General features: G+C 39.6%; 1 protein-coding gene across 4 annotated transcripts in view; it reads right to left on the bottom strand.

The window, feature by feature from the left end:
• Positions 1 to 938: 938 nt before the first annotated feature.
• LOC135205321 (protein mothers against dpp-like) overlaps positions 939 to 23,850 on the bottom strand; it is a 102,043-nt gene continuing 79,131 nt past the window's right edge. For 3 of the 4 annotated variants that reach the window (XM_064235758.1, XM_064235757.1, XM_064235760.1), the window contains 7 exons: positions 9,646 to 9,817; positions 9,194 to 9,490; positions 8,010 to 8,102; positions 7,282 to 7,388; positions 6,434 to 6,632; positions 5,512 to 5,752; positions 939 to 4,634 (listed from right to left, as the gene is read on the bottom strand). In XM_064235758.1, coding sequence (XP_064091828.1) covers positions 4,475 to 4,634; positions 5,512 to 5,752; positions 6,434 to 6,632; positions 7,282 to 7,388; positions 8,010 to 8,102; positions 9,194 to 9,490; positions 9,646 to 9,817 — 1,269 coding nt within the window. In that variant the 3' untranslated portion in view covers positions 939 to 4,474. The remainder of the gene's footprint in view (positions 4,635 to 5,511; positions 5,753 to 6,433; positions 6,633 to 7,281; positions 7,389 to 8,009; positions 8,103 to 9,193; positions 9,491 to 9,645; positions 9,818 to 23,850) is intronic. The other variant, XM_064235759.1, reaches the window with a different exon arrangement.

Genomic DNA, 23,850 nt, shown 5'->3' with positions numbered 1-23,850 from the left:
ACCTTAATCAGCAAGAATAATTAATAACTGAAGGAGTTTTTTTAGATTTTGCATTTTCCAAGGACACGTTTGTAAATGCTAATCGTTACTATGGTGGTATCTTTTGTCATGGAAAAATGCAAGTTAAATATAACTGGGTTGGCAATTAGTTTTTATAAAAGATGAAACAGATCACGACATACGACGTTGATATTTGAAATGACAATTAATATACGCTTCAGTTGCACTTGTTTTTTCTCTCTCTTTCTTGTCCTCCCTTCTCTTTGGTCTTAGTTCTTTGCTGGATGAGTGGTTTTCGCGCTTGGCTGCCAATCCGGTGGACCGAAGTTCGAGTCCCAGCTCGGCCAACGCAGAATCAGTTTTATTTATTTCTGGTGATAGAAATTCATTTCTCGATTTAGTGTGGTTCGGATCCCACAATAAGCTGTAGGTCCCGTTGCTAGATGACCAATTGGTTCCTAGCCACGTAAAAATATCTAATCCTTCGGCCCAACCCTAGGAGAGCTGTTAATCAGCTCAGTGGTCTGGTAAAACTAAGATATACTTAAACTTTTTTTTTTCTCTTTGGTCTTAAGCTCTTTCTTGGAATCTGTAACACACTCCAAGGAAGATAATTACGTCTGCCTGCCACTCAGGGTAATGTAGCCTGATGATTTCCTCCTCACCAACTGGGGTAATACGTAAGGAGGTAGCAGGCAAGTCAGGGAGAGAGATCGCCCCATGCAGGAGAGCTGATCTACCACCTAACATGGCACCTCACTACTTTGAAACTGGAGCTCAGAGCTTTACTGCTCCAGGTAGCTAATCCGAAATGATTTTATTAATTAGTCAACAGACTTCTAACAATATAACAATAAGCGCCAACTTTGTCTGTCCTTTTTCCATGTTCCAATCTGCAAATTTCACAACGAAAGTGGATGGGTAAATGACACCAACTCTATAAAAAATTGTTGTATTGAAACTTATCTTTCACAAAGATTAATAACTTAAAAGATGAATAAACATACTGAACGCAGGACCTGCATCCAACTCTTTACTCATATGATGATGGAAGAGAAATAGGTACAGTACAAATATCAGAGGGGGAGGTGCAATAAACAATATGGCACATACAAATTCTCACACAATCTGGCATTGATCAACTTTGAACAATTCTACATCTGCTGACTGACTGCTGGCTACACATTGATTAAACTAATAAATTTGTGAATAAGCTATAACAGCGAGACACTCCATCTGTTCTCTTCAATCTCAAGATACAGTAGTAGCCACTCCTACCAATTAATGCAATCGTAACAAAAAACGTTTTGATCAGCAATACACTGCACTGCTTATGAATAGTATCTACATATTTTTCAATTCACATATGGAACAACAATTTTATTCACAAACATCACGAATTAGGTACTTCAAGACATTCCAAACACCACCGTCTAACACTCGCCCCTTACGCTCTCAACACTTATACGACTGTCTACCGTACTAACACGCATTTCTGAGCCTGTCTGTTCTTGAAATTAAACACAGCGACACACGAATACACGTACAAATGCGTGCATATATGTATACAGATAAATACATACACGTATTCGTACCTAACCAAAATAATGATCTGCACATAAAAATGCCTCACCTCTAAGCTTATGAGATCTGTTTTTTTTATTGTCAATAATAAAGCAGCATAAATTGTGACAAAAAACTGCTGGTGCATAATGAAGTGTTGTTCCACTGAACTGTGACACTTAAGAGGAGTATCACAGTTGACTTTCTTAACGTTATCAATAGCTTATTGTATACACAATATGGAAAAGAAAACTTGTTAAAATATGAGGACTTTTTCCAAAAGTCTTCCTCTAAAGCTGTTATCACAATGTGATGTAGAAAATGGAGTAAAGAGCTCTGCAAACAAAAAAAAAATTTAAATGATAATAATAATAATAATAATAATAATAATAATAATAATAATAATAATAATAATAATAATAATAATAATAATGGCACGTCTTACATAACAGAAGAGCTATGAAGGAACTGAGACAGATACTGCGAGAGAGTCGGATATCCTGGCAAATTTGTCGCCACTCTTCACAAACCGGAGAATCTGCAGTTTCATCGTGACTACAATCGTTCAAGCATCTACACTTACTCTAAAGCTCTAACTGGTACACATTTTGAAAACGCATCACGTCATCGCTCAAAGTTTTCGAATTGCTCATATCCTCCCCATACATATACATACATATATATATATATATATGTAAAACCATGACACAAAGTGCATTTACTTAAATGTGTAATGTACTGTATTCTGTTCCTGGTTCCCCTGACAGAAATAAACTACCACATAGTCTAGTTACTGAATAAGTTTTCTGTACTGCACGCGCACAAGAACAGTCTCTTAGATATATGTATATCATTAAAGGGTTACAGGCTTAATGGCTGTTTGTTTACACGATCATACATATTCCAATGGATGTGGCAGCCTAGTGTTTCCTTCTGAAAGGCTCAAAGATGACAAGAAAAAGAAAGGGGAACGATAGAAAATAATTACAGGATACAATAAACCTGTCTGCCTCTGACCAAAGCATACTCGAGATTCTGGTAGACATTCAATTTAGTTATCAGGAGTACTCAAGAAAGCCATTAGTTCACCTACAAACCTCTGGCTGCTCAGGCCAGCAGAGATACCAACAGAACAACTGCTATTTACACATCACATAAAATGATATTCATGTTTTATATTTTTGTTTCAACATTTTACTTACGACAAACGCCTGTTCATTTGCAATACGAGAAACTAAATAGCCTGTAATCTGCATAAAATTATGATGGCTTTCTGTCCACTTTGTACAAAAGAAAGAAACTGTCTATAAACCCTCCGCAATTCAGGCTAGAATTGTCATTGAAAACCACTTATGACATGTTTAAAATTCTGTACCTGGTAGTTGTTCTGAAACTTCAAAAATAAATATTTCATTTAGCAAAAACATAAACAAAATCAAATCTCATTACAGTAGTATTCTCATGAGAATTTAACTAGACCAAAGTACAAAATTCAACAAAAATTTATATTAGCGGTGATAATAATTGGAAGGAAGTTTACATTTTAAAATTCCCATGCATAATTGTCTGCCTTGACAAACGAAACACTAGTGAACCATACATACAAGCATATTGAATTCAGTCCATGATTGACAAGACTTTTCCTTTTTTTCAAGATAAGTCAGAGTAGAACATTCCCCTTACATGAGAAATCAAAACAAAGACTTTGTCAACTGTTTAATCTTAGGCATTCAAGTGTGTTCCAGCTCTATACATTCAAGAAACAGTACAATCCTGAAAAGAACTCCAGAAGTATTCTAATGAGAACTGAACCCAACTGACCCCATGGTTGGGAGGCACAGGTACTTCGTTAGCAGCAGCAAAGCTGACTGGTGTTATGGCACAATTATGACTTAAAATATGACGTAGTCACCATTAAACTGATTTCCCTTGGTCATTTTTTCTTATTTCTAGGTTGTATACAACTGAGACATACTTGAGAATGTGGAAAATTGTGAAACATTTCTGTGAGAGAGAAAACACGTTTTGCAATTCTCATTAGGAACTGAAAGTCATTTGTGTATTTTCATTACCACAGCCTTCCATGCCAGCTATAAATTTTTATTCATAATTCAAGAAGCAACGATTTATGTACAATCATCAAATAGTCTAAGAAAGCAGCCTTGCACTTCTGTGCAATAAGAATAAACAATAAAAGACATGTTCCCACTATACTTTGATCTGCAACCATTTCCAATCTCTTCTCACCTGAAGCTGTGGCTTACTATCATATACATATTTCTAAATTCAAGGGAATTTCTTCTTCCAAAACATGAGTATATCATGAAACTAAGACAGCGCTGCTTCTGTTTACAGGATGCATTAAACAATTGTGTTCCTAGGATGTTCCATTACTTTTGCTGACAGATAATGGGTAGCAGCTAAGCAGTCATCCATAAAGTTGGGGAGAATGTTAACAGTCACATTTTCGTTCACCAACACCAATACAGTTTGTGATATGTCTTCATTTTAACTGTGTACACGACTGAGGTTTTTCCTAATAGTACTTCATAATCAAAGAGTAAATTTCCAAAAACAAAAACCAAACCTCGATATCATCTGTACTTCTCTGTACTGTATCACCTTCAAGTGCCATTCTTTAGCTGGGGAGATTGGGGACTGAAAACTGAATGCATGGTGTGTACTGCAGAGAGCTATTTGACCCAGTGGCCAGGAGTTGACCTTCCCAAAACAGAATCGCTGCATATACTGAACTAAAAGAAGCAGTTCTCTTCTACTGAAGATGTAACATGTTTTTCTCAAAACCAAAAAACTGCAGAATCACCAGCCAGTGAAAATGACAAAATAGCCGTGAAGGGCATGTGCCGACAATGCATCATTTACTGTGGAAATAGGTCAGAGCGTGACGGATTCAGGAGACGGAGGAAATACGATCAGCTGGGGCACCCATCTGCGTGAGCACCTTGTCCAGCCACTGTAACGGTCCATGAAGATGAATCTCTATCCAACAGGGAGTGCTTGTGACATCCTGACGATGATACTCGGCACCCCAGCCCTTGACGAACGACATTCTGAGAAACAAAAATATCAAGTTAAATAAGTTTGATAATCATGCTATTTTAGCACTATCTCAAGAGTTACTGAAGATAGAAATAATTTGCTTTCTTACCAAATTATAGTATGCACAATTGACAGTATAGTGGTCCCACCGTATTCGCGGGGGATGCATAACAGAACCCCGTGAATAGTAGTTAGAACCCGCGAATAGTTGGACCCCTATAAAAATGCTAAAAACAGCCTATTTTGTTAGTTAAAACTCGAGAAAAACCCACTGAAAATGGTTTTACTTGGTTTTTTAATAGTTTTATCACAAAAAGTGTATTTTATGATGAAATTGATAAAAAAAAACCCAGGAATTTGTGGATATTTCTCATAGAAAAATACTGCGATTATACGAATTTTCCGCGAATAACGCAGGGAAATGTTCCCGAGAGAAATCCGCGAATCCGGAGAACGCGAATATGGGGGGACCACTGTATTTTCAATAGTGAAGGTAAAAATAAGAACCTTTTCTTGAGGGTATGTAATAGTCATATGTTGCTAAAAATGCACAGAAAATCCTTGAGCTTTAGATGAATACAGTCCTCATTGTCGGTTTCATTCCATCTGATGACGAGGACAGTATTCATCTTGAAGCTTGAAGATTTGCAATGTGTCTTTAGCAATGTATCAAGAATCACTCACAAGAAAAGGGTTTTGATTTATCCTTAATTTCAAAGAATGTTACTGTTCTTCATAGTCTTCAATAGGCACTGTAAAATCCATCCCGCAGTCAGCAAACTTTAAAAGTATATAAGAAACAACAAACAGACAAAGAGCATAGTTAAGTGTACAGAAATGTGAACTCAACACCTTGCTTAAGCAGAATAAAACAGGCCTTTTCCTTACCTGATTGTACACATCTTTGTAAGATCAAAGACAGCTTCATATCCATGGTTAACACTCTGGGACAAGAGTTGAGCAAATTCCTGATTGTTGAATATCTTCAGTGAACAACCAGGAGGAATTTTGCAAACTGTGGATGGATGGAAGCCATGGTGGTGATTGCAATTGCGCGACTGGACAAAGATGGCTGAGTCTGACAGGCACTCCGCATACACTTCTCCACCAACGTAGTACAAGTGTACCCCTATGGAAAAACAGAAAGCGTTCACGGACTTGATTGTATAAAACTAAACCAGTGCTTAGCCATGAAGTAAAGCACCAGATGAGAATCAAGGCAGAAACTGCACAACAGAAAAGTCCTGAAGTCAAATCTTGACCTAAAACAAAAAATGATACAATACGTACAATAAAGCAACTGCCAAAACTCATGAAAATAGTTGTGCAAGTTTATCATAAGGGGAAGTAACATAGTTATTAGGTGTAATAAATGTAACTATTCCTACTCTATCAAAAGGCTCAGCAATAGGAAATATGTAGTGCAAATCTACAAACCAGACTAAGTTCTCAATCCTCTTTGGGATGGACTACAAAACAGCCCTCCTGATATAGCATTACATCAAAATTCAGTCCTTATGTTGGACATTTATCAAGTACATTCTCATGGACCAGGCAAAATCAACTGTACAGTACTTATAAAAAATGATGCTGACATGACACAGTATGTAACAAAAAATCTGAAGAGGGAGGCAGAAGAACTTGAATCCCCACCCACTTGCTTCAAACAATCATATCACTATTTGGGGGAAACAAAACAGAAAAAAACTCTGGAATAAATGAAAATGATTGCAGTACATAACTGGCAACAATTACACTTCAGCATTATAACACAAAAGCACTATTAAGGAAATACGTAGATTTCGCTCACCCTTTCCAATATGTCTTCTGGTGTTTTCAATTGTGGAATTTCTGTTGACATTGGACAGCAAACCTAAGCAAAACCTTTCCGAGTTGTTGCTTGGATCTGTGAAGCCATCAACGATGACAGAGTGTGTTTGAGCATGAAAGACCTCCCCCACTCTGTTGTTGAGCTCATAATATGCTATACTGGACCAATATTTGGGTTCCTGGAAAATAATGCCAAGTGAATAAGAAATCTAACATATTATTTGCTCTGTTTTCATGTGCTAAAAGTCAATTTTATTTCTAAATCTTCTTTAGTTGAAACCCCTTACCAATTGAGTCAACAGACTATGATCACAAGAGGGCTGAGACAAGTTTTAGGAAAAGGTGATTAACAAATAAATAGAATGGAACAGAAAATTAAACTGGGGCGCTTGAAATCAGGAGATCACAAGATTCCACAGCTGCACTACGCAAACTACTCCACGTTCTAGTTATAGCCAAAGCAAAAATCCTTGCACTCATTTTCAGTTATTTTGTCACTACTAGCAAGTCTGTATCAGTCACGCTGCACGTATAAATCCCAAGAAGGACTACTTGACCTTTTGACTACACACAATTATAATGTCTAAATTCAATAAGGGAATCACGTCATCCTAAAAGTTTTATATTCACAATACTGAAAATTTCTCTTTATAAAAACACATTCATTTGGAAAAGGCAATACAGTATCTGACTTACAAGACTATTAACTACTATTTAAATAGCGAAGAAAAACCCCGTAAAACAGCTACAATGACACTAACTTTTAGGTTTTTCAGCATTCGATGAGAGACTTACACGAACAACGAAAGAAAAACAGAAAGTACAAACCTGGTATGTGATTGGGGTGACATTGGTTCCTACGGTATCCATAGGCTCAGCAGGCTGTGTCTGTTTAATGTCTTCACTTGGACTATACGCTGGAGGCGGAGTATCTGCTTTGGGGGGTGAATAATATATTCAGTGTCATGAGAAACAGCCGAGTCAACAATCTGCATAAATATACACATTTTCATTCCAGGATATTCCACAGAAATTGAAAACCACTGAAAACCAATTCTCAAACCCTTTATTTATATACCTAATTGAAATCTAAATTTATAAACCTAACATTTTATTAATCAACTTTGACTGTTGCTATTGCAACTGATAATTATTTCAACAATAAATTTGCAATTTTCTGAAAAAAAAAGAGCTTACTCAATATTTTTACACTAACTTGAATTATCCATAGGTTAAAATGTTACTTTTTTTACTCAAATCCTTATACAAACTTGGAAATTGGGATACCTTAGTCCTATCAAAACATACTAGATTTACAGTAATTCATTATTATCTGCTGCCTTTTGGACAGTCCTGAATATTTTACAAGATTTTCTTTAGTGTAAGCACATCCATTCTCACTACACAGACTTAAGTCAGAAGAAAGAATTCTATAATAAACTCAATTTTAAAGGTGGCAAGATCTGCCCAAGTCTTTAAAAGCACACCAATTCTGAAATCTCTTAAATCCAAGAAGTCATCATAGCACAACTGAGGAACCTTCATTCAGAACAGACCTGGGATACTGCCATAAGGGCTTTGTGGTGCTTGGCTGGCAGGACTGATGCCTGGGGAAGGAGGCTGATTCAGGCCGGTTAAGCTCCCTCCACCTACGAAGACAAAATGTTGCAGGTTTTACTCACACGATGAAAATGAAAACAAGTTCTCCTCGTGCAAGTGAAATGACTCGTTGCTCATACTGTGGTGAAACAGTTATTGCAATCACAAATCTGATGTATAGGTTTAACTGTACATGTATTTTTACATTTGGGGGAATTTTAAAAATGAAAATTTTATTTGATCCTTTACTCCGGGAATGTTGACTATTACTTGTGCTAACTGAGTCACCCATGGTATGAAATTGTTCTCAATCCTCAAAACTGTGCCATGGCCTTCCAAAGCTTTAAAATGGAGTCTCCCTGCAAGGGGGGTTTAATCAAGAACACTTGCATAAAGTAATTGGCACTGGTTCGTCTGTGTATCAATTGATCAGCTGTAAGTAAATACAGATCTCATTGTTTTTAATTGTTACTGACCAACAAATTTTATTTATTACTTATAAATTCTAGCATTTCATTACTATTAGTAGAGTATCAATATTTCATTACTATTAATAGAAGATTGCTAAGGATGTCCATGGCCTTTAGCTAAGCCTAAGGGTACAATGACATACCTTTTAAAGGGATACCTTTAAAAGGGAAGTTTTAAAACTAATGGTTTGGACCAAGGTACAGACTAAGGATGTATTGTTTGTTTGTTTGTTTGTATGGTGTTTTCACATTGCATGGAACTAGTGGTTATTCAGCAACGGGACCAGTGGCTTCACATTGTCAGAAAAACAATTAAGAACTATTAATGGAAAGGATATAAAAGAATTGACGGTCTTCAATGGTGAAGGACTAGAATCATTCATGATTTCGATGAAGGGGCACATGAGAAAGAGAAACATCCGTAAAAGTATAGGATGCTGAAACAACAGGACTTCATTATACATAACTATGTTATTCGCTAGAATTATGTTCTTCAAGAAAGATAAATGCAGAGAGAAAGAGAGAGTGTCTTTAATCAAAGAAAGGTGTAGAACTGGCATACAAAAAAAAAATATGGTGAGAACTCCAGAGATAGACATAGTTTGTAAACTTAGGTACAATATTTCAAATAAATGTACAAGCTAACTCCAGCACAAGCTCCCCTCACTCACCAGGAATACTGCCATAAGAATTGTGTGGGCTCTGGCTTGCTGGACTGACAACGCTTCCAACAGGGGATGGAGGCTGATTGATCCCGGCGATATTTCCTCCACTCATCTGGGAATGTGAGGCCCCACCCATTTGGGAATGTACGAACCCATTTTGTGAGTATGAGACATTGTTGGGCATGGGTTCGTTCTGTGAGTAAGAGACACTACTGGGCATGGGTTCAGGGACCTGCTGGAAGGACAGAAGAGAATGGCCTGGAGCAAATTCCGAGTGCCTCGGGACTAGGACGGGCGGAAGAACTGAAATGGAAAAGTAACATCCATTACAATGGGAATAAACCATTGGAGCGTATAATCAAATAAGCCTCATTCAAAGCTCGTGTTTACAATAAAACCATCAAATACTTATCGTGTTTCTTAGCCAATTTCCAAAGCAAAACATATGTTGCACATACCAGGACTTTCAACTCTCTTGTAATGATATGGGTTGACGCAGACTTCCTTCTGTTTGGCAGAAAAGGGGTACTGGCAGTGTTCAAAGGGCTTGAGCTCATGGTGGCTCTGCAGATCTGGCCAACGCCAAACTCTGCAGTATATCACGTGGGGGAGGCCCTTCCTGTGAGACACCTGGAAAGAATTGATAATAACAGTATAAGCTTGCACTGATATAACTATAATTAAAATAGACAAGAACATTATGACTGAACTGTGCTCAGATGGGGGACTACCAGGAAAATGCCAGACATCTTCAGCAAATAAGCCCATAAACAGCCATGAAGTAAGGAGAGGGAGCTCATAACTTTATATACCTACATTAGAATGGCGGGGGTGGTTGACCACAAGTAATCCTTAAACCTAGCATATGGGAGCCGAGTACTGAGCCACTCTGCCACTTTATAGATAATTTCATCTTCCAGAGAAAATCAAAAAGACAGTCAATGCCAACCTAGATGAATCATGGATGACCTATAAGCAGAAAACTTCCATAGCATTAGCCAGACACATACTTAAAAGACTCAATAACAGTGCACCAATCCCTCCCATCCCATCCGACATGGACCGATTTTGGCAGATACTCTCACATCCTGGATTTTAAGGTCCTCTTGTTCAAATACCTCTTCCACACTCCCCCAACACTTCCAAACCACAATGTCACCAGTAGTATATCATTCTTCATTCTCTCCACAAGAACAAAATCCCAGCCTTGTAGCTACACTAGCTGTTCTATCATATATATTCATCCCATATTTCTTACCTTTCATTCATTCTCGTCTCACATAAACCTTTATTTAATGCCCATACAAGACGTTCAGCAGAACATTAACTGAACCTTCCAAATACGACTTCAAATCTGGTCATCTTCCTTCCTTTAGCCACTCACTAATTCCTGTTTTTCGCCCTGAATCATCTCAACAGCACTCCTAAATATCTGTGTGAATCAAGCACCTCCAATAATTCTTCCATCTAGAAAATTCTCTATACCCCATAACTTTACACTTGCTCATAGTCACCTCTTCTCTTACAAACACTTCTGAGAAATTTAGTTCATTAGAGCAACTGAGAGTTTTTTAAGAATGCCAGTGTATCATATTTCTCTCTCTCTCTCTCTCTCTCTCTCTCTCTCTCGTCTCCTCTCTCTCTCTCTCTCTCTCTCTCTCTCTCTCTAGACAGCTGGAACATGATACCCATAAACAATTGACATAAACTGCTTTCTCGGCACACAAACAAGGATACATGAGATTCTGATGTATTTTAATGGGATTGTATTAGGAGACTTCATCTACACATTATAATTATTATTATAATACCTGATATTACAGACAAAAAGGATGTTACCATATTATTATTATTATCATTATTATTAAACCTCATTCATACAGAACAAGGCAACAAGTGCAACTGACTTGAAATTCAGACTTCCAAAGAATATGGTGTTCATTAGGATGAAGGATGAGGAGGTACAGGGAAATACAGAAAGAAGTGACCTCACTTGTTAAGAAAATTTAAAAATGAGAATAGCACCTGTGTAGTAATGCACGACATCCACAGGGAGACACTTTAATGCAATACAAGTGACAACAAAGTGAACTTAAAACAGTACAATCAAATACTTTAATCCCAAACATGTACTGCATGCATTTGCAAGGCCATGGAACATTCAAGACCATCTGTGAGAGAGAGAGAGAGAGAGAGAGAGAGAGAGAGAGAGAGAGAGAGAGAGAGAGAGAGAGAGAGAGAGAGAGAGAATGAAACTGGTGGTCACCACCTGGCAGCATTAAGTGAGTCAACACTTTGGACCAGCTGTGGGTGAAGACTATACCTAGGGAGCCAGGTGGCCTCCTCTGTGTGTGTGTGTGTGTGTGTGTGTGTGTGTGTGTGTTTTTACAGTATGAGTGGCTACCCAACCCCGTGGCTCCTGGCCAAGATGCCATCTATCTACCCTCGTTCTCTCTCTCTCTCTCTCTCTCTCTCTCTCGTCTCTCTTACTTATCTCTCTCTATCACTCCTACTCTCTCTCTCTCTCTCTCTCTCTCTCTCTCTCTCTCTACAGTTTGTCATTTGTTTAATCAAGGAAGGGTCAACAGGTACAGAACCTGACAACTTTTGTTATACGATTACGGGATTATTTATAAAAATCGAGGACTAGAACATGTGCTGAAGGGTGTAGTAGCTATACAGAACACAATACACAATGTGTACTTGCGCGCGCGCGTGTGTGTGTGAGCACTTTTTTTTCACAGTATGAAGTTACACTGTTGCCAAGGAACCATACTATGGTGTAAGAGAAGAGGCAAACACCACTTGAGAGAGAGAGAGAGAGAGAGAGAGAGAGAGAGAGAGAGAGAGAGAGAGAGAGAGAGAGAGAGAGACTCAAACACCAAAAGCATGACTTGCAGCCTCAGGAGAGGCTAAGGAACGATTAATGAACAAACACCTTCTTGACTACCCAGTTCCACAAAAGCCCATTTGCCTCCATCGAATTTTTCTTCTTCACCTTTCGAAGTATATTTTCGAGGTGAGAGTCTCATACTTAATTTGACCAACATACAAAGCAACTACACTGCTTTTGGTTTAATGTTGATGTGGTCACGAGTCCAAAACCATCTTACTTTACAACTGAGAGCATTGTCAACTGCAAGACTATAGTTCCAACGCCTCTCACTCATTTCAGCCCCAGCCCAAACATCTACTAGACCGAAACTCCTCCAGCAAAAACACGTGAAAAGGAAACGTGGACGTGAATGTCCTTTCCCTTATCTGAAACCGGGTAGCCAGGACAGATAACCCAATCGTGACAGTGAGTGCATCTGCTATTCCTAGCCTCTTCAGTTTCCGCCACCCATACTCCTTTTACATACACTATCCTCTAGGAATCAATGTAGCATTCCTTGATTTGGAAAGGAAAGGGTCTCTCCTTCCCATACCATAATGAACTCCGACGTCCAGGTCCTGTCTCCTCTCATGGAAACACGTCGAGACCAAAAGTCCTGAGGTGAGTGACTCCCATCGTAAGCCCTATTTGCCTTTTGACAGCTCGGTTACTGTACTGCATCGTGTTCTTTCAGACAGACTGGATTCTGTGATTTTCCGTCCATTTACTCTGTGCGTATCCTTTCTCTTGAAAACAGGCACTCGTTAAACCTTTCCGAAAGCGGGGGTCCCTTATCGTACGTGTTGGAGGTCTCTCTCGCGCTTATTCACAGAAAAGAAGGGTTTTTCGCCCTTGGTGATTATACCTCTTATAGTAAGCAATGTGTTAATAGTGTCTCCACGTAATACCCGGCGTGTAAGCCGGAGAGTGTTGTGCAACGGCAGATATTCTAATATTCTCTCTGCTCCAATCAGTGCCTTAGAAATCTTTCAAATCACAGCTACTCGAGGCCTATTGGTCCTGTGAAATGGGTAAAAGAATGCAGTGTATGTGTTAGTGCTTGACCCTCACCCCTTACCGCAAAATGTCCCACCCGACCAACCTCCATCCGTTGCGCAAGTGACCCTGGCCACCTACCGGTGCCTGTGCCCCACACACAAGTTCCGTACTCGCGAACAATTGTCTTTTTTATCTACAATACCAATCGAACCGTTCCGACGTCGAGTCCGCTATACAATCTGTCAGTGATGCCTTCTCCGATGAGGAAATCAACGTTGCATATACGAATGCAAAGATCTTGATACCAGAGAGCATTCTCAAGGAGCGATCCGCGAAGAACTTGTCCTCTCACAAAAAAAATATCGTATATCACTAAGTGGCTAAGGACCTGCTCGGTGGAAATCTACGCCGATGACATTACAACCTGCCACCAAAGGGCCCTGCTGACCTAAGCCTACATGCGGTGTACCACACGGCAGAAAATGCCTTCAAAACAGCAAACAAAATCTCTCTCAGATATAATTGGAAAAAACTCAGAAAAAATTGAGGAGACAAATGATAAATTATCAAGAATCTAGGGACGTGATCAAAGGACTACAGGGAATCCCTAGACAGTCTTAAAACTGTGGAAAAACAAATAATCTCACACGGATCTGGGATGCGATCAAAGGAGTGCAGGGATCGATAGACAATCGCACTGATAGCCACCAGACTACTACGAATGCAAGCATCCCAGTGTTTCCTCGCCTCCCAGCAACACGGAAGTGCCCCGTTCCGAGGGGGACTGTTTTGATCCCCCAACGCTCTCCCTCCCCAGTACCTCCGGTGGAAGATATATCTCCGGTGATGATTACTACGCCCTCGTAATCCTCCCCACCCTATCTCTCCCCCCCAACCCCCCATCGTAGATGCAGATGAAACTGATCATCAGGGGTCTGGCGGCTGGCAGATTCAAACAAGCAGAAAGAAGAGAAGAACCTCCCGTTTGGCCGCCGGACCGGAGCCCAACATTCTTGTCGATTTCACCTCGCCCGCCCACACATGAGAAGAGATGTACACAGTAATTCACAATCTGCGCTCATCGGTGACGCTAGATGCCATAGTGGAGAGAGTCAAGTTTCTCACTGGCTCTGACCCACTCATCTCCCACGAACTCCCATGCAGGATTAAACATAAAAGTGGCTTACAGGATTACCTGCCTATTTCAACACCTCGACGTTCTTAAGGCGAGAATTTCGGTCCTAATATATTAGTTTTCAAGATACAGACTAATCCGGGATCAACCACCCCCAGGGGAAACTTACTGACACTCCAACCAGGGTCATTTCCACCGCAAGTGCCAGCCAACCCGCCACGGCGAGTGACTGACCCACTCCCCCTGGCTAACCCCCCATCCACCCAAATGATCAGCGCATTCATCTCCCATCTTCGTGAGTAGCCATGGATACATTAAACATAATCTCTTGGAATATCTTTGGCCTCAAGCGGAACATTCCTCTCCTAAACATGTTCTGTAAAAATTTCAAAGGCATCATTGCATTGCAAGAAACGCTCCTCTGGCCACATGACCTTGCCATATGCGATTCAATTCATGAAGACTTCAGAACCTTCTCGATTCCTCGATTGCAAGTTACAGACCAAATCCTAGCCGGTCGCCGAAAAGGAGGCCTTTCTTTCCTGTGGCACAAATCATTAGACAATACGATAAAGGTGATGACCTACAGGAGTGACAGATTGCTGGGGATTCAAGTGACAATAGGGAACTCTAAAATCCTAATTATCAATGTTTATATGCCATGGGAAAATAACAATAATTTTGATCATTACTGCATGATCCTAGGGGAGTTACACAGTATTATTCATGATTCTCCAGCTGATCATATTTGTATAATAGGGGACCTTAATTCACACCCCACAAAACAATTTTATAATGAACTTACTCGCTTCTGTCAAAATCATTGCTCTCCAAATTAGCGATGTTATGCTCCTCCTCCCTCCTCTTATTCATATGTACATAATAGAGCGGACGCTATTACAACTTCCTGGCTGGACCACCCTGCATCACATCCCCACAACTTCATGATTCTATTATGACCTGCAATATTCGCTATGACCTTGCAACGGGCTACGATCACATCCCATTACAGGTGTCATTCAGTACCCCATCCCTCCCTACCGTGAACCCCCTAACTGATCGCCCACCAGCGTAAACTGGGATTTTAAAAACCAAGAGAAAACCAAGATACTTTAGAGCGACCACGGAAACCAGGTTTGCGGTCAATAGTTCAACCGGCAGACGCCTTACTTTGTACTAACACAAATTGTAGAAATGACCACCACAAGAGGGATCTGAATGAATTCTATTCGAACATAATCTCCGCTTTGCTTGCTTCGGGCAGGACTGCCTACAGATTTCGTCAAGGTAATTCTCGTAATATTCCTGGATGGAATGACTTGGTTAAAGATCTGTATACATACTCACGAGAAATGTTTTTTACTGTGGAGGCAAAATGGTAGCCCCAGGGAAGGGCACACTGCATTGCTAATGAGACAGGCGAGAGCGCAGTTCAAACTTGCTCTTAAGCACTGCAGGTTATATGAAAGAAAAACAAAAAACTAAGAGCCGATGCAATGTCTAGAAACTTAGAATCTGGTGATTATCCTCGTCTTTGGAAAGATATCCAGTCTTTAAATCCCAAAACTAAAAAGCTATCACAGAGAGTAGGGGAAGCAGTCGGAGACGAAGCTATTGCAAATATGTGGGGCGATCACTTCAACAATATCCTGAATTGCATAAATGATCAAGACTCCCGAATGGGATGTAGATAACCTCCTTACTGACAACATTCAATTTCATTTTGCAGACCGTTTTACGCCAGGTAACATCACGATGCCATAAACAGCCTACCTAATAATAAATCGCCCGGCTGTGATGGTCTTCCCCTGCAGAGGCCTTCAAACTCTGCCATCCGATAATTACATTTTGCTAGCTGCCCTATTCAATGCGTGCATAATTCATCGGTTTCTTCCAGACTCCCTACTCTTAGTTAACTTGATACCATTAATCAAAAACAAGCTAAAGGATGCAGCTGACCCTGGCAACTACGCCGGCCGATTGCAATCACAACGATCGCATCGAAGATACTTGAGTCTGTTCTTCTAGTGAGACTTCTCCCCTTTCTACACACCACTGACAACCCAGTTCGGTTTAAAGCAAACCACTCAACGACACCTGCATCTACATACTAAAAGAATTGCTGAACTACTACCTATCATCAGCCTCATCCTCCGTCCTGTTTTCCTTTGTTTTGTGAGAAAAGCATTTGACAGAGTAAACTACCTGAAGCTCTTCCTGAAGCTGCATAAAAGGGGCACACCCCTATATCTAATTGGCATTTTACATTGCTGGTTCTCCACACAGCATTCTGTGTCAAATGGGAAACGTATTATCTTACACCTTCGGCTCCTAACGGGCTTCGGCAAGGGGGCATTCTCTCTCCATACCTGATTTTAATACGTACACAGATGCCTTGAACGTCAAACTGAACTCGCTCCCAATCGGATGCACTGTCAATGAAACAACTATAAACAACCTCTGTTACGCCGACGATATGGTTCTGATTTCCCCATCAGTGCAAGGTCTCCAACGACTCATCGACACTTGCCGCCAATATGCAGAGGAATTTGATATAATCTACAACGAAACCAAGACCCAGTGCATGTCGCTGCTCCCGAGATCGCTTAAGCATATTGCAGAACCTCAAATTTTCCTCGGAAACCATCGGCTGGAATTTGTGCACGTTTTTAATTTCCGTACTTGGGTCACATTATCACCGACGACCTAAAAGATACGGCAGACATTGAAACAGAGGCGTCGCAAACTATGTGCAGCGGGCAACATGATTGCAAGGAGGTTTGCCTTCTGTCACCGAGACGTGAAACTGCGCTCTTCGCTCGTACTGCTACAGTATCTATGGGTGTTCCTCTGGACGAAACTTACTATACGAGAGACCATGCGACGCATCACTGTTGTGCACAATGACATTCTGAGGCGCCTCACAAACACTCCCCGCTACCACTCCGCCACACAGATGTTCATAGAAAACCACCTGGACAATTTAAAAATCATTGTTAGGCGAACAATGTCCAGTCTGGTAACCCGAGTGAGAAACAGCAGCAACCTCGCTCATACAAGCATCCTAAGGAGTGCAAGCAAGAAGACAAAATCAAACAAAAAAATTGTGGGTAAAGATGGGAAAAATGAGGCCATTTGTCCCCAGAAAGGACTTTAATTTTCTGTATTGGCAAGATGTTCATCTGCAGTTTTTTTGTCATTATTACATTTATTGCTGATATTTTAATTTTTCATTATTACTGTGATTACTATCAAGTTAAAGTTTTATTTACATTTAATTTATGTATTAAGCCCTCTCGACCCTGACTACTGTAACCACCTAAGGTCTCTAGTTAAAATTTGAGTTATATAATATATGCACCATCTGTTTTACTCTCAATGCATATTTTTTTTTTTCTAAACCCCCAATATTATTACTGTTATTCCAGTATGATGATTACTAGCTTTATGCCTACCTCAGCTACCTGTGGATAAGTGCCGATTATTCATTTTCTTTTTCTATTTTATCATGTCACATGTATTTAGATTGTGTTTGCTACTGTCTGTATTTTGTATATTCAATGTATATGGCCCCGAGCCGAAATAAAGCATATTATTATTATTATTATTATTATGCAAATGAGCTTCTCATACGCACGGAAATGAGTATTGATGGCAATGATTACTGTCTTTTCAACCTACTACCACACTTCCAAAGACTCCTATTTTACAAATATATCGAGTCTCTATTAGTCTGAGGAATGATTGAAGCACCTGATACCTAGTTAGCTGGACTGGGTTTATAACCGAAGTGAAGAAGAGCACGGGGCTAACATCACCCCAAAACCACTTGCAAAGAGCAGGGAGGTAAACACCCACTGGTGTAAGATATTCGTATTATGAGCTAAGATGTACGGAGCAGCTAAAGTTATGTTAGTTTTGTACATACATGTATGCATACGTGCATACATTTGCTTTTTGTACCCACATAAAAGTTTGACCTACCTATATTATTATTATTATTATTATTATTATTATTATTATTATTATTATTATTATTATTATTATTATATCATATTTAGAAGATAAACCATATTCATGCGGAACAGGTCCACCACAGGGGCCACTGACGTGAAATGCAGGCTTCTTCATTAGGAAGAAGAAAGAGGGGATATATATATATATATATATATATATATATATATATATGTGTGTGTGTGTGTGTGTGTGTGTGTGTGTGTGTGTGTGTGTGTGTGTACAGATATTAACAACAGGGTCACGATCTCAAACAAACGCCAGCAAGGCTGTCGAACTAAAACGAAAGGGGCACTGAGCAGCTTCGAAGCCTTCCTGTACATAGTCTTGACCTGAACAGCTGTCCCACACTGCCAGGAAGTCAGACCTCCCACAAACATTGAGGAGACTCCGTGAGATTGAACAGCTGTGTGTGTGTGTGTGTGTGTGTCTTCTCTCTCTCTCTCTCTCTCTCTCTCTCTAAAAGAGTACAGTACGATTGACAGATTTGTGTTTGCATCTGATCCTACCCTGAACTTACTGGAGTGAGGACTACCTCATAGAGGCCCTCATAACATTTTAATCATGATGGAATAATAATATAATAATAATAATAATAATAATAATAATAATAATTCGGAGGCACTGTGACCTCTCAATCTTATGCTTGTTTACCTCTCCGCCTGACCACCAGAGGGACAGTGAGACAATCCAGTATCAAGCAGAGAGAGAGAGAGAGAGAGAGAGAGAGAGAGAGAGAGAGAGAGAGAGAGAGAGAAAGGAAGGACCTGTTAACAAAGCTATCTTAAGTTTTCATGAATCATAACACCGGACACTAGCCAACTCTCTCTCTCTCTCTCTCTCTCTCTCTCTCTCTCTCTCTCTCTCTCTCTCTCCAAGAAGTCCACACTCAGTGCTCCCAGCTGCGTCCTGTTAAATGTCAAAATCACACAAAGACACACACACACACACACACACAACACGAGGCCTCCGAAAGGAATGCGCATAAGACGTAGCAGTCTCTCTCTCTCTCTCTCTCAAGAGATATCTTAAGATGCATGCAATTTCGAACATATATAGCTAAATGGCTAAATACAAATATATTACAGCAAGGAGAGAGAGAGAGAGAGAGAGAGAGGAGAGAGAGAGAGGTGGCTAAAATTACCAAGGGCCCCTCTCTCTCTCTCTCTCTCTCTCTCTCTCTCTCTCTCTCTCTCCCCACACCCGAAAATTGACTCGCTCAGACAATAGCCACTGTCCGGGGTAGACAACCGGGCCTTTGGTTCTTATAAATAATAAATAAACACTTCCACTATATTATTAGCACACGCAAGGGGTCAAGCAGTTCTGACGTGAATGTTGGCGGGAAGATGCAATACATTACCACCCAAACACAAGTCTCCAGAGATTACCTACATTTTTATATATTTATTGGCTAATTTATCACCGTTTACTAATAATAACTGATCTCTGCTTTCGGAAGCTTGAATGGTCTCCAAGCAGGCCTGTTCCATACGAACTGGGTTGCTGCTTCAACGGCATTTAGCTGCTGGTGTCAAGAGCCTTCTCTATTTTGATTATAAGTCTTCTCGTCTGCAAACTTGAGAAATATTATAAAGAGTCTGAAGCTTCAACTATTCTAGGTGTAACATTTGACTCGCATCTAAACTTTTGCGAAACATCTCACGAAAGTTTCAGCAACTGTCACACGAAAGTTAGGTATCGTTCGTAAGGCCCTCACATCAGTTATAAACGTTATAAGCGGCAAAACCAATGCAATCCTTTACTGGAATACTGTTCTCAGGTGTGGCTGTCTTCTTCTGCCAGAGATTTATCCCTTTTAGATAGAGTGGTTCGTTGTGGTATAAGTTTCCTTTTCCTAATGGTGGCAGTTATGTCTTTGGTCTCTTGTTTGTCATGTTTCATAAAGGCCCCGTCCACACGGCCGAGCTTTGCTCGACGAACTTTGTTCGATGTGACGTCAGAAGCGGAGAAACCGCGTCAAAGTTCTGACTTTTCTCGCTTTCTCCGCTTCTGACGTCACATCGGACAAAGTTCGTCGACAGAGATCTTTCACATCCACAACAGATCCCTGATCCCTTTCATCTGCCGAGAGCAACCAGATTAGCTGAACAGCAGAAGCACCAATATGTAGGAAATGTGCCCAGCTAGCTGTCCAACTTCTCAGTTCCTGAGGTCCTTTATTCCTCCCACCGTTGGACTGTGGAACCGCCTCCCAGAGAGGTCTCTTCTTTCTGTGTTTACATTTACTTCCTCTTTACTTCTTCCTAATGAACACCTTAATATTCTTTGGAAGCGTGATTCTAAACTCAAAGGCCTGTAAGGTGGGCTTGTTCCACATGAATAGGGATCATCTCCTGAATAATAATAATAATAATAATAATAATAATAATAATAATAATAATAATAAGAAAGTATCACTCATTGATGTCGCAATACCATGGGACACCAGAGTTGAAGAGAAAGAGAGGGAAAAAATGGATAAGTATCAAGATCTGAAAATAGAAATAAGAAGGATATGGGATATGCCAGTGGAAATCGTACCCATAATCATAGGAGCACGAGGCACGATCCCAAGATCCCTGAAAAGGAATCTAGAAAAACTAGAGGCTGAAGTAGCTCCAGGACTCATGCAGAAGAGTGTGATCCTAGAAACGGCACACATAGTAAGAGAAGTGATGGTCTCCTAAGGAGGCAGGATGCAACCCGGAACCCCACACTATAAATAATTACAGTTTCAGGTAAAATCATCTCTACAGCGACGAAGATGTCATTTTAAGATGTCCCTCTCATGGACTCAAAAAAAAAAAAAAAAAAAAAAAAAAGAAAAAAAAAAAAAAAAAAAAAAAAAAAAAAAACTGCCAACTCTTTCAAACAGGGACATTCAGTCTTCAGCTTCTATAGCATCTCAACCAATAAGTATCCCTCATATCTCTCATTAACGACCTCCCTAACAATGTCCCTACCCAGTGTTGTCTTCTTCGATATATAATATATACACGCATACGTAGACACAGACAAAAACCAGGAATCATTTAACCCAAGTCTTTGATTTAACCTACATGCCCTCGCTTGTGGGCGTAGACGGGACACCACCTAATAGGGGGGAGGCAGTGCCCACCGGAGGCCGGGGCACTGGTCAACAGCAGTGGGCGCGACCGCACAGGTGTGCAGCCAAAACCGCACTGATGATAATGACCGGGGTTCCCCCCACCCCCACAATTCTTTTTAGTCCCAGGTGCGCATGCGCCTTCCCCTCCCTCCCGTCCCCTCCACTCCCAGGGCTACCCTCCCTACCCCTTTAGGCTACCTACTTACCTACCTCCCCGGGGGAGGGAGGTCGTTTGAGAAATAGCTAGTTTAAGTTTTCTTTATCTGCCATTTGTTGCGTGTACATTTTCACTATTATTATTATTATTATTATTATTATTATTATTATTATTATTATTATTATTATTATTATTATTATTTCTGCCTATCAAAGCAACTGACCGAATGATTCATGATACGAAACAAAAACACAAAAGAAATCTTAAGCAACAGTTTTTTTTTACTTAGAGGAAATACATTCAAGTTTATCATCGAGTTACACCCACAATTCTACACACACACACCCTCTCTCTCTCTCTCTCTCTCTCTCTCTCTCTCTCTCTCTCTCTCTCTCTCTCTCTGTGTAAAAAAAAAAAAGCCAAAGCTTATCATTTTTTAGTCGGCCAGGTGCGCAGACCTTACCTGTGTTACCTAATAAATTCTGGACGTGAAAGGTTGCTTTTTGGCTCAACGCCTATATGTGCTCTGTTCTCTTCTCTTCTCATTTACCAGGCAGTAAGAAATAAAATAAAAACGCACAAAAACAAAGAATATTCATCCGGCAGTTTAAAAACACATACATATACAAAGCGTAATTATCCGACGATAAAAAAAATACACATACGAAGTTTATTTAATCTGCAGTAATAAAGATAACTTACACACACACAAACATATACAAAGAATATTTATTCCTGAGTAAAAAAAAAAAAAGAATATTTACTAGGAAGTACACACAAAAATCCCCAAAATATTTTCTCGGAGGTAAAAAAACAAACAAACAAAAAAAAGCACACATAAAGCATCTTTCTAACTATCAACGATCCACGTTTCTGTTCTGTCTTTTCCCCATTGCCAGTTGGGGACCCACGGCAGTCGACTAACGTCCGATACACAATTGCCTGCAGTAGCGAATGGGTCAAGGGACCGCTCGATGCCAGAAACCACCATGATAAAATGGGGTAACTAACAAAAGTAATACATTCAAATGGGACAAATGACGTTATTGACATTATGTTTATTATTATTATTATTATTATTATTATTAGATTTATTATTATTATTATTATTATTATTATTCTATATTACAAGTAGAAAGCTTGTATATAAGCCACGAAACACTAAAAGTAGGAAGGGAAATTTAGAGCCTGCCAGTAAAAGCAACCAAATAGTATGTCGAATTCCGAAGCCACTCTGTTTTAGGTTAAGCTGGCTTCATGGTTTATGCTTCAATGTAGTAAGAAAGTATATTATTATTATTATTAATATTATTATTATTATTATTATCATTATTATCATTATTATTATTATTATTATTATTATTATTCTGGGCTCACTGACTTAAAATTCAACCTTCCAAAGAATATTATGGAATATCAGGAAGGAAGAAAGACGAGGTCAAGGCGAATACAGAAAGAAGACACCACTTATTAAAAAAAAATGAACAAACATATAAATAAATAGATCAGAATCTACCAAAAAGCAAGAAGACGGCCTCCACAGCCTAACGGTGTGAGGAATAGAGTTCCCCCTGGAACTGAGGACTTCCAACAGAGTCGACGTAGAAATAAATAAAAAAAAATCGAGAAGCAAGAAAACTGCTTTGGACCATCGCGAGAAACAATAAGACAAGCTTGGGCGAGATAAGGATGAGATAAGGTGGAAATTGTTCAACAGATAACGCGGACTAAGGTGTGTGTGTGTGTGTGTGTGTGTGTGTGTGTGTGTGGGATAAGCATCTAGCGTCTTCTGTGATCAGCTGCAACTTCTCTAACGTAAGTTGGCAGCTACTTTTGCAAGAATGACAACTAACCCCATCAGGTACTTCTAAAAGTGGGTGAGTTGAGAGCACACACCGTGAAAAATAACGCCCTAAGGAATTAACACCTATTACGATCCATTATTGCTCTCTCCACTAAAATCTTCAAGAGCTGTTCAATGTTTTCATTGAGCAGTTTCGGCAATCACTGGCGGGCACCCCTACGAGCGATGAACAGGCTCGGTTGTTACTGTGAACATTGGGATGTCTGTTTTATTAAATGTATTATTTCCCAAGATATATATATATATATATAATATATATATATATATATATATATATATATATATATATATATATATATATAATAACTTATTCAGTCTTGTCTATGCTTCTGTACCGGTGAGTTCTCGTTTCGCTATTTTTTGCTTTGTGTCCGCCTTTATATTATATATAAATTAATATAATATATCGTGGTATATAGATTATTAATATATAATTTAGATATCTATATATATAGATGATAGATATATATGTGAGTGTGTGTGTTTATATATATATATTATATATTT

Source organism: Macrobrachium nipponense, chromosome 49 (genome assembly GCF_015104395.2).
Source record: "Macrobrachium nipponense isolate FS-2020 chromosome 49, ASM1510439v2, whole genome shotgun sequence".
Lineage (NCBI taxonomy): Eukaryota > Metazoa > Arthropoda > Malacostraca > Decapoda > Palaemonidae > Macrobrachium > Macrobrachium nipponense.
This window is presented reverse-complemented; position numbering and strand designations above follow the sequence as displayed.